Genomic DNA, 13,219 nt, shown 5'->3' with positions numbered 1-13,219 from the left:
AAACATAATAAATAACACTATGTAATATGTTAAAAAATGATAAGTGCTATGAAAATATAAAAAAACAAGGCAGGGAAAGGGGGTCAGGAGTTCCAGGGCAGGGAAGTGGATTTCAATTTTAAATAGTGCAATTAGGGTGACTCGTTAAAAAGGTGATGTTTGAGTGAAGACTTGGTAGAGGTGTGGAGATGCACAAGGCAGATGCTGAGAAACAGTACTAAAAGCGAGGGGAACAGCCTGTGCAAAGGCCGTAAAGTAGGAAAAATGCCTTGGCATGTTCTAGGAAAAGGAAGAAGGCCATTGGGCCGGAGAAGGGTGAGTGGAGTTAAGACAGGAGGTGATGTCTGAACATGCAGGGCCTGTGGGCTTTTGCTGGAACCTGGGCTTTTATTCTGGGTGAGGTGACTCTTTTGTGTCACTAGGGTCTATGCTGAGGATAGTGATGGAGGCCTGGGATGGAAGTAGAGAGATCAGTTGGGAGGTAATGGCAGTGATCCAGCTTTGGTCTCCCCGCTCTCCCTGTACAAGGCAGAAGGTGGGGGGAATTACGGGGAAGCTCGGGTGTCAGTCCTACTGAGGACGTGGGCCTCAGTCCTAGGGCTTGGGGAAACTGGGCAGGTCTAGGAGAGAAGTGAGGTCCAGTGCTCCCTACTGCCCCAGGCGAGACCCCACTGGCTCTGGCGGCGTGTACCAACCAGCCTGAGATTGTGCAGCTGCTGATGGAGAATGAGCAGACTGAGATCACCTCGCAGGACTCACGGGGAAACAACATCCTACACGCGTTGGTGACAGTGGCTGAGGACTTCAAGACACAGAACGACTTTGTGAAGCGCATGTACGACATGATCCTACTAAGGAGTGGGACGTGGGAGCTGGAGACCATGCACAACAAGGACGGGCTCACACCGCTGCAGCTGGCTGCCAAGATGGGCAAGGCCGAGGTGGGGCCTCAGGGCGGGAGGGGGCAGGAAGGAGGGCAAGGAGGCTCCTGGCCAGTGCTTTGGCCTTTCTGGGGACCCTCCAGATTGTACTTTGGCCTGGGAAAGGTCAGCCTGAAGTCTAGGAAGTACATTTGTGGCCTGGGGTGGGTTTGTTCTGAGTGACTACACGGAAATATGGCACATGGGGGCCCCCTCTGGACTTTAGTCCCTGAAACTCTGTGTTTCTATGCCCTGCTCTGGGACTGCCATCTGGGGTCAGAGTGGAGGAACTTGAAGGCTGTGGTGACATGGGACATCACAGGCTTTGTGGCTGAGGATTCCTGTGTGGTGTGAGGCAGGCACACAAGCCGAGGCTATGTCTGAAGACCCTCAGGGCCTTCAGCCTCTCTCAGGAGGCGAGGAGTCCCAGAATGCCGGCTCTGCATCCAGAGACAGTGGGTTGCCCGAGTCTGGAGAGACCTCTCTCTGTCATGTTGAAACTCTGAGCCAGGTCCCCAGCAGAAAGTGTGGTTGTTTGTAGCCCTTTGTGCTCTGTGTGGAGTGGCTGAGGAGCTCAAAGCTTAACCTTGGTGAAGACTTGCGTTGAGGCGGGCTCCCATCGCTGTGAGTGCCTGGAGTCACAGCTCGGTCTGAGATCAAGGTCAGGACTCAGGTGGGCCCGAGGGCAAGGCCCAGAGTAGCTTGCTCTTCAGTCTCCATGTGTCCAAGCCCTAGGAGTGGACTGAGGCTCCTGGGAGGCTGTTAGAGGACTGGGTGGGTGCAGGGGCCTATTGAACAATCACAGCTGTGCCCGCCTCAGGGCAGCTGACAGGGGAGGCGGGGGCCTTGAGGGCCTTGGGCCCAGTGTCAGTGGCCAGGGCTGGGGCCCACAAGGGACCTTTTCATTCTCTTGTGGGGGAAGGAAGTGTTGGAGATTGGCTTTGACAAAGGAGAAATTGTGTGCCTTCCCACCCTCCCTACCATCTCCTACCCTCCCCCAGGAACACAGTTTGGGGGGGGCTTTGAAGAGAGTCAGATTAGGGTTGCAAGTGGAGCTTCCTGATAGCTGCTGTGGCATGGGCTGTGGTGCTTGGAGCATGGCCCCATGACCTGTTGACTCTCTCGAGGATAATTTGCTCCCCCGTGGCCAGTCCTGGAGAGGTGACTCCCCCATTCCTGGCCCTCTCTCTTCTTCATTCAGTGTTCTTTGGAAAACCTTTCTGGATGCTGCCCAAGTTGGCCACTATGCTGGGAGTGGAGGGTGCGGAGATGCTTAGACACAGACCCTGTTCCTTGGGGCTCTTTGAGGCTGGGGCCCAGGATGGGGAGACTGGCCCTGTGTCCGGAGGCTCTCTGCCTGGACTGTGAGGACAAGGCTCCCACATGAGATGAGATGGGAACCCCACTGGGTGGTGTGAAACCAGGGCTCTGACACTGTTCTCCCCAACAGAACCCTCTTCCTCGGTCTCGATTTGGTCCCCCAGGAAGCTCTGGCCCCAGTTTTGGAAAGGAGTGAACTGGAGAACAGTGGCTCTCCACCTTGCCTGCACTTCGGAACTGCCCGTGGAGCTTTACACAACATAGTATCTGGGTCCCACCTGCAGAGCTTTGGACTGAATTAGTCAGTGGTGTGGGATTGTCGAGTGTCCCTAAGTGACTCTACTGTGTACCAGAGTTTGAGGGTCACCTGGAGAGTGGATATCTCAGGCCTCTCTTCCAGGTTGGCATCTTGTATGGCCCACAGTGAGCCTCAGTTGGAATGGTCTTGACTGAGGGTAGGCTATGGAAGCTGGAAAAAGTTCTAGTTTCTTCTCCCATCCAGGTCAAATAGAAATTATTTCTCAGAATTGTCAGTTCTCAGATGCTTCACTGAATGGAGTCCTCAACTGGTACAAGGTTTTATGATCTTACTGTGCAGCTTTCTGCACCTGCAAAGGGCCTCCGCACCTTTTGTCCCTTGTATTCTCAGTCCCTGGTGAACTAGGCAGAGCAGTGAGGTTCACACGGATTCTGCAGTGGAAGCCGAGCTCAGGGCTTACGGTGGCAGGTGCCGAGGGGGCACTCAATCCATCCAGGTGGGAACATCTTCCCAGCCCTGTTCAATGGCTGTTCCTCTTTCTGTCCCCAGATCTTGAAGTATATCCTCAGTCGTGAGATCAAGGAAAAGCCACTCCGGAGTCTGTCCAGGAAGTTCACAGACTGGGCATATGGGCCTGTGTCATCCTCACTCTACGACCTCACCAACGTGGACACTACGACAGACAACTCCGTGCTGGAAATCATCGTCTACAACACCAACCTTGATGTGGGTCTCTCAGGGGGGCTGGGGGAGGGCTGGGGATGAGGGGCTGGGTGTCAGGCCGCAATGGGAAGACCTCTGGCACTAGCCGGACATGTCGGTGGTCCTCTAGTTCTTTACCTCGGTGGGGAGAGTCAACACAGAAAGGGCAGGGCTAGGGCCGGTGCTGTGTTTACTTGTTCCTAGCTAACCTTGCGTTATAAACTTCTGTGGTGAGGGTCTCCTGGCCCCAGAATCCTGGGCCGTGTGAGACGGCGGGTGGGATGATTGGTGTTGATCTTCTCCATCTTGTTTCTCCTTCTCTTCCTTAATGGTTCTATAATCTCCCCTACCCACAGAGAAGGCACAGCTGCAGCAATCAGGGAGGCCTTCCTGGAGGAGGCAAGGGCTGGGGTGAAGATCACTGAAGCTGGAGGGGAAGTGAGAGGATCAGCAGTGAGAGGTTTTCAGCTTTTGGGGGGGAATCGAGGCAGCAGATTAGACCTTCATCAGCCCCATGTTACCAAGAGCCATGCTTACTGGAGCCTGCCTTGTCTGGGGTCTCCCAGAACCCTCACAGTCTACTGGTTGGTAGGGCAGTTTAGTTGATTTCAGTTTTATGGATGAGGAAATTGAGGCCCTGGGAGTATTGGGGGTTTTCCTAAGGTTACACAGTGAAGGGGCCAAGTTGGTTCCAGTCATGACCCTTCCCCCTTGCGGCTCTTGCTCCCCACTGAGCAGTGGGTCCTCCCACTGGAAGCCCAGCTCCTGTGGGGTTTGGCTGCTGCCTGGGGGCACTGGGAAGGAGCTGCAGGAGCTAGAAATGACTCTCCGCACATTTCCAGCCCATGGGACAGAATGATTGGCCCCTTCTGCCAGGGGTGGTGCTGACTCAGAGCTCCCTTTGGAACGAGGGCCCTTTGAAAGTGGGGGTGGTGTTTTACCCCCAGAACCGGCATGAGATGCTGACCCTGGAGCCCTTGCACACGCTGCTGCATATGAAGTGGAAGAAGTTTGCCAAATACATGTTCTTCTTGTCATTCTGCTTTTATTTCTTCTACAACATCACCCTGACTCTAGTCTCCTATTACCGCCCCCGGGAAGAGGAGGTACGTGGGCCCTTGGAGGGAGGCGGGTGGGGTGGTCAGAGCTCCAGGAGCTTGGAGAGTCCCATGTGCAGATGAGGAAACTGAGGCCCAGAATGACCAAGACATTTGCATGGCGTTCCCCAGTTGTCATCCTTCACAACTTCTAGGGAATTGAATACGTCTCTGGTCCTCGGCAAATGTGGGGAAATCTGGAGGGTTGGAAGACCCAGGTTCCACCTAAATCTAGAGCTAATCGGGTGTTTCTGCCATGAGGGTCACAGAAATGGGAGGGGGGATTTCCCCACTCTGGGCCTCAATTTCCCATTCATTACAGGGGGCAGAGTTTTAGCTTTGAGTGTCCTGTAAGTGTTTGGATATGAATGGGTTCTGGAATGAACAAATGCCATGAGGTGTGAGGGGTCGTTAGCATGGATTAGACCGTAGAGTTCTGGGTCCCACTGTGGGTGGGGACAGGGGCACAGAGCTGCCGTTCTTTCTCTCCCATTGTACCGAGTTTGGGCTTCCCGTTGGCCTCCAGCTCAACTAGTGGTCTTGGCACGTGTGTGTGAATCCTACACCCAGAGGGGCCTTCCTCATCCCCCGTCTTGCACCCATCCATTCCTTCCCTTCTTCCCAGGCCCTCCCACACCCTTTGGCCCTGACGCACAAGATGGGGTGGCTGCAGCTGTTAGGAAGGATGTTCGTGCTCATTTGGGCCATGTGCATTTCTGTGAAAGAGGTGAGTGGCCCACTAAGCCCTTTGCAAGGCAGGCAGAGTGACCACAGGCCTGGCTTTGATCCACCCTGTTCTGCCTGACTCTGGGGAGGGGGGTTCTGGGGAGTACTTCCTTTCTAAGCTTCAGATTTTGTAGATCCAAAGTTAGTTTCTTAGGCAGACCTGTCCCACCTACTTTATCTATCCACCCCTCTATCCCTCTATCAGCCATCTACCCTCCCAGCCACTCAGTGCCCCATCCTCCTGTCCCTCCATCCACACATTCAGTCACTTCTCTCCCTGACCCAGCCCTTCGTCTGGGTTTATCCATCAGTCCCTTGTCAACCATCCAACCAATGAATCAACAGGTATATTTCGAACACCTTCTATATGTGGAGCCCTGGGGGAGGTGAGATGGAGAGAGGGAGTTTGTCCTCTTTAAACTCACAGTCTTGTGGGGGATTTCAGATAGGCACAAACATCTGGAGCCTAAAATGGATGATGAAAAGGGTCCCGTGTGGGGTTCAGACTAGCACTCAGAGGAAGAGAGATGACTTTTATCTGGGGACAGGACAGGGAGGGAAGGCATGAAAGCAGAGGTGGTATTTAGTCTGCAAGGGTGGGATCTGGCATGAGGACATTGGAGAGAAGGTCATTACAGAGTGGGCAGGAGGAACAGCATTAAAAGGCTCAGAGGCAGGAGAGCTAATCCATATCTATTTTTGTCTTTTAATTAAAATTTTAATTTGAATTCTAGTGTAGTTAACTTACAGTGTTATATTAGTTTCCTTTGTACAATATAGTGATTCAGCAGTTCTGTACAAGACTCAGTACTCATCACAAGTGTATTCATAATCCCCTTTACCTAGTTTCCCCCAGACCCTACCCTCCTCCCCTCTGGCCACCATCAGTTTGTTCTCCATAGTTAAGAGTCTGTTTCTTGCTTTGTCTCTATTTTTTCACTTTGTTCATTTGTTTCATTTCTTAAATTTTACATGTAAGTGAAATCATATGGCATTTGTTTTTCTCTAATTTATATCATTTAGCATAATGCTCTCTAGCTCTACCATGTCATTGAAAATGGCAAAATTTCATTCTTTTTTATGGCTGAGTAATATTACATTGTATATATGTCCCATCTTCCTTATTCGTTCATCTATCAGGGGACACTTGGGCTGCTTCCATACTTTGGCTATTATAAATAATGCTGCAATAAATATAAGGGTGCATGTATCTTTTTGATTTTGTGTTTTTGTATTGTTTGGGTAGATACCCAGTAGTGCGATTACTGGATCATATGATATTTCTGTTTTTAAGTTTTGAGGAAACTCCACACTGTTTTCCACAGTGGCTGCCCCAGTTTGCACTCCCACCAACAGTGCAAGAGGGTTCCTTTTTCCCCACATCCTCACCAACACCTGTTGTTTCTTGTTTCTGGCTTTAGAAGCTAGGCTGTGTCTGGGGAATGGCAGGGAATTGTGTGACTGTGCTGCTTTGCAGGGTCTGGGTGAGGATAAAGCGGGGGGAGTGAGAGATGTGAGAGGATTTGGGGGTGCAGCCACTCCTGCCCTGGGATGCCTCTGCTCCCGGGCATAGGTCCCCTTCTGTATTTCTCACCTGGGCTCTGGCTTGGCCTTCGTGCCCTCCCCCTCACCGAGTCTCAGTCCTGAGGAAACACTGCCTTCCTCAGATCCTCCAGTGAGAGGCATGCAGAGGGTGCAGCTTTTCTTTCCTTTTTGGCCTCAGGGCATCGCGATCTTCCTGCTGAGACCCTCAGATCTGCAGTCCATTCTCTCTGATGCCTGGTTTCACTTTGTCTTGTAAGTAGGTCTGTCCCATTTGGTCACCACTGCACCACAGGGCCGAAGTCCTGTATGGTGGCTGCTGTGTCCTTTGGAACCACCCTCCCATGTCACCATGTCCCAGTCATTTGGCCATAGCCTCGTGGCCAGGGACCTCCTCTCCCTTCTAGTGAGAGAAGCCCATGGACACCCATGGAGAGGACCAGAAGAGCCTAGCACATTGCCCACCATCAGGTTGCAGTGATGACTGTCTCTACCCTGGCAGGTGTGGCAAAGAAGGCAGGAAGAGGCTTAGTAGTGGTTTACTTCTTTAGGAAGAGATGGTCTGGGCCAGTTCCTCCTAGTTTTGTGGGGTCTAGAGGTTGCCATCTTGGACTCTGGCAGATCAGGGCTGGAAAACACCAGAGAAATCATCAAGTCTCATCCATAGGCACAAAAACCAAAGCCCAGAGCAGGGAAATGAGTTACTCAAGGTCACACCAAGCCTCGGTGGTGTCAGAGCCAGCCCCAGGCACCCCGTCATCTTCACCTTATGCTAGAGCAGGGGTGGTTACCATGGGGCCAGGAAGCCCAGCTCAGCAGCCTCTCTGAATGAGGTTACGAGTTGACATCAGAGGCTTATAAGACACCTGTCTCTCAAGGAACAAAGGCTGATTCAACATTGCTGCCATGCAAAGGAAATAGGACTTGCAGTGTGGAACGAAGTATGTTGGGCTCTTCAGCTCTGCAGATCCCACCGAAGTCCTGCCTCAGAGTATTTGGGAAGCTGGATCTATAGGACCTTAAATCTTGGCCCAATGTTTCCAAATACCTAGGTGTTTATTATGTATGCACCTGCCTTCTAGAGGCATAAATGGAATTCTTCATCCCTGTGGGCAAGTAGGGTGCCCAGATACTTCAGTGAGTAGATGGACCCCACGATATCTCCCTCATGGGAGTCTTCCGCCTTTGAGAAAATATGAGAATTCCAGTGAAGTGTTTGTTTATCCAGCCACTGGCTTTAGTGCCGACAAAAGGCACCAGTGCATTGCCCTGCTTTTCAGCTTCTTAGGTGTTTTGTTAACGAGGGATACATCATGCTTCCTCACTTCAGTCTAAAATGCATCGATCGTCCAATCATTTGCTTTTCACTGCACATGAAAAGCAAGGTTGCCTGTGTCCTAACTTTAACTCATTGGATATTTTATAATCATGGAGACCGTCTGATGTTCTAAGCAATGGAGCTTTTTATCTAGATGTCTGCATCACTGATGATGTAGTGATGTTTAGGAGTTGATGCTGGTCCTGTGTGTTTGTTATATGTTGTACTTTAAAAATTATAATGGTGGTAAAATATATATAACCTAAAAGTTGCCATCTTAACCATTTTAAGCGTACAGTTCAATGGTATTAAGTACATTCATATTGTTATGCAACCAGTATGTTCAACAGAGCTATCATCTAGCACATATTTTAGTTGTTAAAAGACTTTTGTTATGATTGGCTTTTAAGTATAGACGTTGTTAGCTTTCATCATTTTTGTTAAAAATGCAATCAGTCACTTACATCCCTTAGTCTACGCCAGCGGTTCCCTGATCTACATGGGCATCAGAAATCACATGTGTCAGTTAAGGTATATGGGCTTCTGAACCAGAATCTCCTTGAATCCTCAGGATCTGTATTTTTTAAAAAGTCCCTGCCAGCTGCAGTCCACCTGCTGTTGGCTCTGACACACGTCTGCTGATGCCATCTGCAAGGCTGGATGTTCGAGTCGAGAGGGTCTGGGGCAACCTTACCTGTCTCTTCCGCCTTACCCTTCAGGGTGCCAGTTCCGGGGTGGAAGGGCGATTGGGGTTGGAATGTCTCCCTGGATGCTGAGAAGTAAGTAAGGCCCTTGTCTCCTGTGTCTCCTGAACAGTTTTGTCCAAGCTGTGCTTGTGATACTGTCTGTCTTCTTGTACTTGTTTGCCTACAAAGAGTACCTCGCCTGCCTCGTGCTGGCCATGGCCTTGGGCTGGGCAAACATGCTCTACTACACGCGGGGATTCCAGTCCATGGGCATGTACAGCGTCATGATCCAGAAGGTGCGTTGGGGGCTCGTGAGTATCACAGATACACAGACATCTATGTTGGGGAGATGGGGAGTCCTCAGAGAACGTCCATTTTTCCAATGGGGAAGCAGGTTGGGAGAGAAGCCTGCTTCTCTCCCTCCCAAACACCACTGTCTCCCTTTGCTTGTGGCCAGGCTTTAAGAGTCTAGACCTTGAAACACCCAGGTTTGTTGGGCCCCGGGAAGAATGATCTCACCCCCAGGCTGTGGTGTGCTGGTAAGACTTTAACAAGTTTATCACCCAAAGGATATTTACAAATAATAATCTATATAATGGCCTTTATTTAAATTCCACATCGCCAGAAGCATTTGTTGGTTTTTCTTGGACTCCTGTATCTGCTGCCCATTTATGGTTGCAAGTGACAGATATGTCAGTATCGGTTGATGTTTTCTTTAAGGAGTAAGATGAAAGTGAAAAAGCGCAGCCTTATGAGAACTTCCCTTGCTTGTCAATGATGTGAACTACTTACTCGCTGACTTGAATAATAGTTCTCAAATATTGGAAGACTACTTCTTGAATGTTACTGTTTTGTTTATGACACAACAGCTACAGATAGGGCACATTTTAAATTTTAATCTGCCTTACCATCATCTCTATTGTCGTCTTAAATCTAGATCTAGACAAATCTAGGTCTAGACAGTCAGCAAAATCATGAGTCTGTGATTTGTCCCATTCACCGATTCCCATAGTGTAAATCCTAGCACGGCTGATTTCCAGCTGCCAGGATGATGGAGTTAAACACAGAGTCAGGAAGAGATGCTCAGTAATGCAAGATATAGTAGGTACACAGTGTGGCTGCCAGTGACGTAAATAACCTTAGTCACTTAGATAATTGTAAAGTGAGTGATGAGTTTTGAATATTTATTATCTTTGTTTTACTATAATTTCCTTTAATTATAAGTTTACGTGATTTAATTTTTCATAATGGTTCTGTTTAACAGCCAGGTTACAAAATTGATAAGAATTGATAAGAATGTAACAGCTCTAATGAGCTGACATCAGGCCCCAGCACACTACTGCCCCCAGGAAGCATGAGGGTTTCTGACACGAGACACTATGAAAAGAGGTGCTCACGTACAGAGTGAATCACCAGGGACAGGCACAGACTATGTGCCAGAAGGGGGAGGGAGGAGAGGAGGAACGGAAGGGAAGGCTTTTTGGAGGATATGGGACCCGGAGCGGAGCTTTGGGGCATCAGAAGGGTTTGCTAAGGGAAGGGAGAATGGTCTGGGGGAAGGCGTGGTCAGGGCGGGGGTTGGAGGAAGATGGGAAGCAGTAAGGAGATCAGGGTCTAGTGAATATGTACTCAAATCTTACCTTTAAATCATGTTTCTCCCTTTATAGGTCATTTTGCATGATGTTCTGAAGTTCTTGTTTGTATATATCGTGTTCTTACTTGGATTTGGAGTAGGTAATTTATTTATAGATAATAGGAACTGCCACATTCGTAAAGCACTTTATACAGATGTCAAAATGACAGCGTCCCCAGCAGCCAGCGGAGCACTTGCCGTACTTAGCATTTTTCAGGCATTGTCTTTTTATTTCTCTCAATATCTTGACCAAGGGGGAGCCATCGTCCCTGGTTGTAAGGTAACTGAGGCTAAGAATCAGACCTGTCACTCTTGTCCATCCACACTGTGGGCTGTGCCTCCCGCATTCACATCCAGCATCTTACGTGGCCCCCACAACCAGAGAGAGGATTGGTAGGTGGTGTTGGCCCCATTTTACAGACAGGAAAGCTAGAGTCTGCAGCAATGTGACTGATGGTCTTTGAAAAATAGGAATAAATTAATGCATCGAGGTAAGCTCCTTTGGCTCCCCACATCATGTTACTTGCGGTTTGGTTCAGATATATCTGTGAGGGCCTCTGCTCTCCTGGGGACTGGGGACGGGGAGCCCCCTCTTAAAGTCTCTTCATTTGTACAACCTGATTTTATTTCTAGCTTCTGCATAGAGAGGTATCATTGAATTTTCCCGTCTCCTCCATCCCCCTACCCCACCCCTCATCCCCAGCCATGATCATTGGCATTTGAAATTAGGCAGACATTCACATCTTCTGGTACCTTTGCTGGGCCACAATGTGTTTATTTATTTGCTCCTTCACTTGCCTGTTTATTCATCCATGCATTTACTCACTCATTCATTTGACCATCCATCCATCCACCTGTCTATCCATTTAGCAATAAGACACTGCTATGGTGTGTTGGAAAGAGGATAAGAAAGAGGCCCCAGTCTTCTTGGCCAGGGGATCTCCCTACAGAGCGTGAGGAAGAGACCTAGGACCTTACAGTCTTGGAGGAGATGACCCAGGCTACAGGAAGCTGGGAGCCCAAAGCGGGACATGCAGAGATGATAGATTGCAACTCTGCAAGGCTGGGAGTGATCAAGGGCTGAATGGCAGAGTAGAGGAAGGAGAGAAGAGTGTGGGCTTTCTTAGGCAGGAAGAGTTTTTTACAGGAGGTCATGGCAAGAGAAGCATGCCATGAGGAAACTTCTAGGAGCTGAGGGAGGCTGGAGGTGAAATTTAAATAAGCAGAGAGGCTGAGGCTGTAGGCCTGCAGGGTGTATGGGGGAGGGGCGTGTGTGTACATGCAAGTGTGCAGGAGCTTGTTGGGTAATTAAGCAGCCAGAGCACCAGAGGAAAACACCCTCTTCTGTCCTCCCAGCCCTGGCCTCTCTGATTGAGAAGTGTCCCAGTGACAATGAGGACTGCAGCTCCTACGGCAGCTTCAGTGATGCTGTTCTGGAACTCTTCAAGCTCACCATTGGTCTGGGTGACCTGAACATACAGCAGAACTCCAAGTACCCTATCCTCTTTCTGTTCCTGCTTATCACTTACGTCATCCTCACCTTCGTCCTCCTCCTCAACATGCTCATCGCCCTGATGGGAGAAACCGTAGAGAATGTCTCCAAGGAGAGTGAGCGCATCTGGCGTCTACAGGTGAGCCTGGCAGGGCCCCTGCTATGAGGATCTTCCTGGGGACTCCATTCAGCACGTTGTATGGACAGCTGTCTGTACCAGGGACCTGGGGTGGGGCCTGGGAATCTGCATCAGCTCCCTGTGATTGGCCAGGTTTGGGGAGATCTTAGTCTAGGGTCCGGGCAGTATGACTGGACAGCAGCACAGGTGAGAAAAACTCAGGCTTACAGGCATGATCTGCTCAGAGTCTGGTGTGATGTATGGATGTTGAAATATGACCTTTGATTGCATTAAGAGGAGTATACGGTATAGGACAATGGAGGTGACAATTCTACACTCCTTCATCCTGGCTGCAACGTTCCTTACATGCTGGGGGTCTTACACACTGAGGACAGTAACCCACAGGATGGTCCACAGCGGGTTACCAGGCTTAGGAGAGGACTTGGAAACTGTGCCTCACAAGAAATGGTATTGGGACTAGGGTTGAAAAGGTAAGAGTTTCGGGGCGCCTGGGTGGCTCAGTGGGTTAAAGCCTCTGCCTTCGGCTCAGGTCATGATCTCAGGATCCTGGGATCGAGCCCCGCATCGGGCTCTCTTCTCAGCGGGGAGCCTGCTTCCCTTCCTCTCTCTCTCTGTCCGCCTCTCTGCCTACTTGTGATCTCTGTCAAATAAATAAAATCTAAAAAAAAAAAAGTAAGAGTTTCTTCATGTATCTGCAGAGCTACTTGTGAAGGGACAGCTTCCTTCTGTGGCCCCAGATAGCAGAACTGAGGTATATGGGCAATGACAGGGAGAAAAGCTTTGCTTTGTCACGAGGAAGTTTCTGATTATTAGGGCCTTCTTAATTGGATTGTTGATTCCATTCAGGAGAGATCTGACAAATTATTGATAGTTAAACGGTGAGGGGATTCCAAGCCTGGGATGCAGGTAAGATTACATGATGTCAGCACCTCTCTTCACCGTGGGATCCCAGGATCCTAGCATTTTCAGTTAGGAAGCTCCTGGACTTCCAGAAACAGTGTTTATGTTGTGTTTAAAGTAATTTGAGTACCTTTTCCTAACTTACTGGTTTCTCATTTTTGAAATCTGTAGATTAGCTGGACCCTTCGGATCTGTGCATTAAGCTTCCAGTTGGAGGTGAAGCTGGCTGTTTGGTGGTGTGTGTCTGTGTGTGCGTGTGTGTGCATGTGTGTGGGGGGAGGTGTCTGCACATTCATACAGAGCTGTGTTCCTGGGCCGGCTTCTCATTGATGTGTTCATGTATGTCCCCAGAGAGCCAGGACGATTTTGGAGTTTGAGAAGATGTTACCAGAATGGCTGAGGAGCAGATTCCGGATGGGAGAGCTATGTAAAGTAGCAGAGGAAGATTTCCGGCTGTGTTTGCGGTAACAAAGGGAAAGGGGCCC

General features: G+C 49.7%; 1 protein-coding gene across 4 annotated transcripts in view; it reads left to right on the top strand.

The window, feature by feature from the left end:
- Positions 1-13,219, top strand: part of TRPV3 (transient receptor potential cation channel subfamily V member 3) — a 35,268-nt gene that overhangs the window by 16,844 nt on the left and 5,205 nt on the right. For 3 of the 4 annotated variants that reach the window (XM_045986335.1, XM_045986334.1, XM_045986337.1), the window contains 9 exons: positions 661-941; positions 3,049-3,225; positions 4,149-4,307; positions 4,924-5,025; positions 6,748-6,821; positions 8,701-8,866; positions 10,238-10,304; positions 11,560-11,834; positions 13,086-13,198. In XM_045986335.1, coding sequence (XP_045842291.1) covers positions 661-941; positions 3,049-3,225; positions 4,149-4,307; positions 4,924-5,025; positions 6,748-6,821; positions 8,701-8,866; positions 10,238-10,304; positions 11,560-11,834; positions 13,086-13,198 — 1,414 coding nt within the window. Of the gene's footprint in view, positions 1-660; positions 942-3,048; positions 3,226-4,148; positions 4,308-4,923; positions 5,026-6,747; positions 6,822-8,603; positions 8,664-8,700; positions 9,371-10,237; positions 10,305-11,559; positions 11,835-13,085; positions 13,199-13,219 lie in introns of those variants that run through there. The other variant, XM_045986336.1, reaches the window with a different exon arrangement.

Source organism: Meles meles, chromosome 18 (genome assembly GCF_922984935.1).
Source record: "Meles meles chromosome 18, mMelMel3.1 paternal haplotype, whole genome shotgun sequence".
In the NCBI taxonomy this organism is placed as follows: domain Eukaryota; kingdom Metazoa; phylum Chordata; class Mammalia; order Carnivora; family Mustelidae; genus Meles; species Meles meles.
Note: the sequence above shows the minus strand (reverse complement) of the source record. Positions and strands in the feature narration are given on the sequence as shown.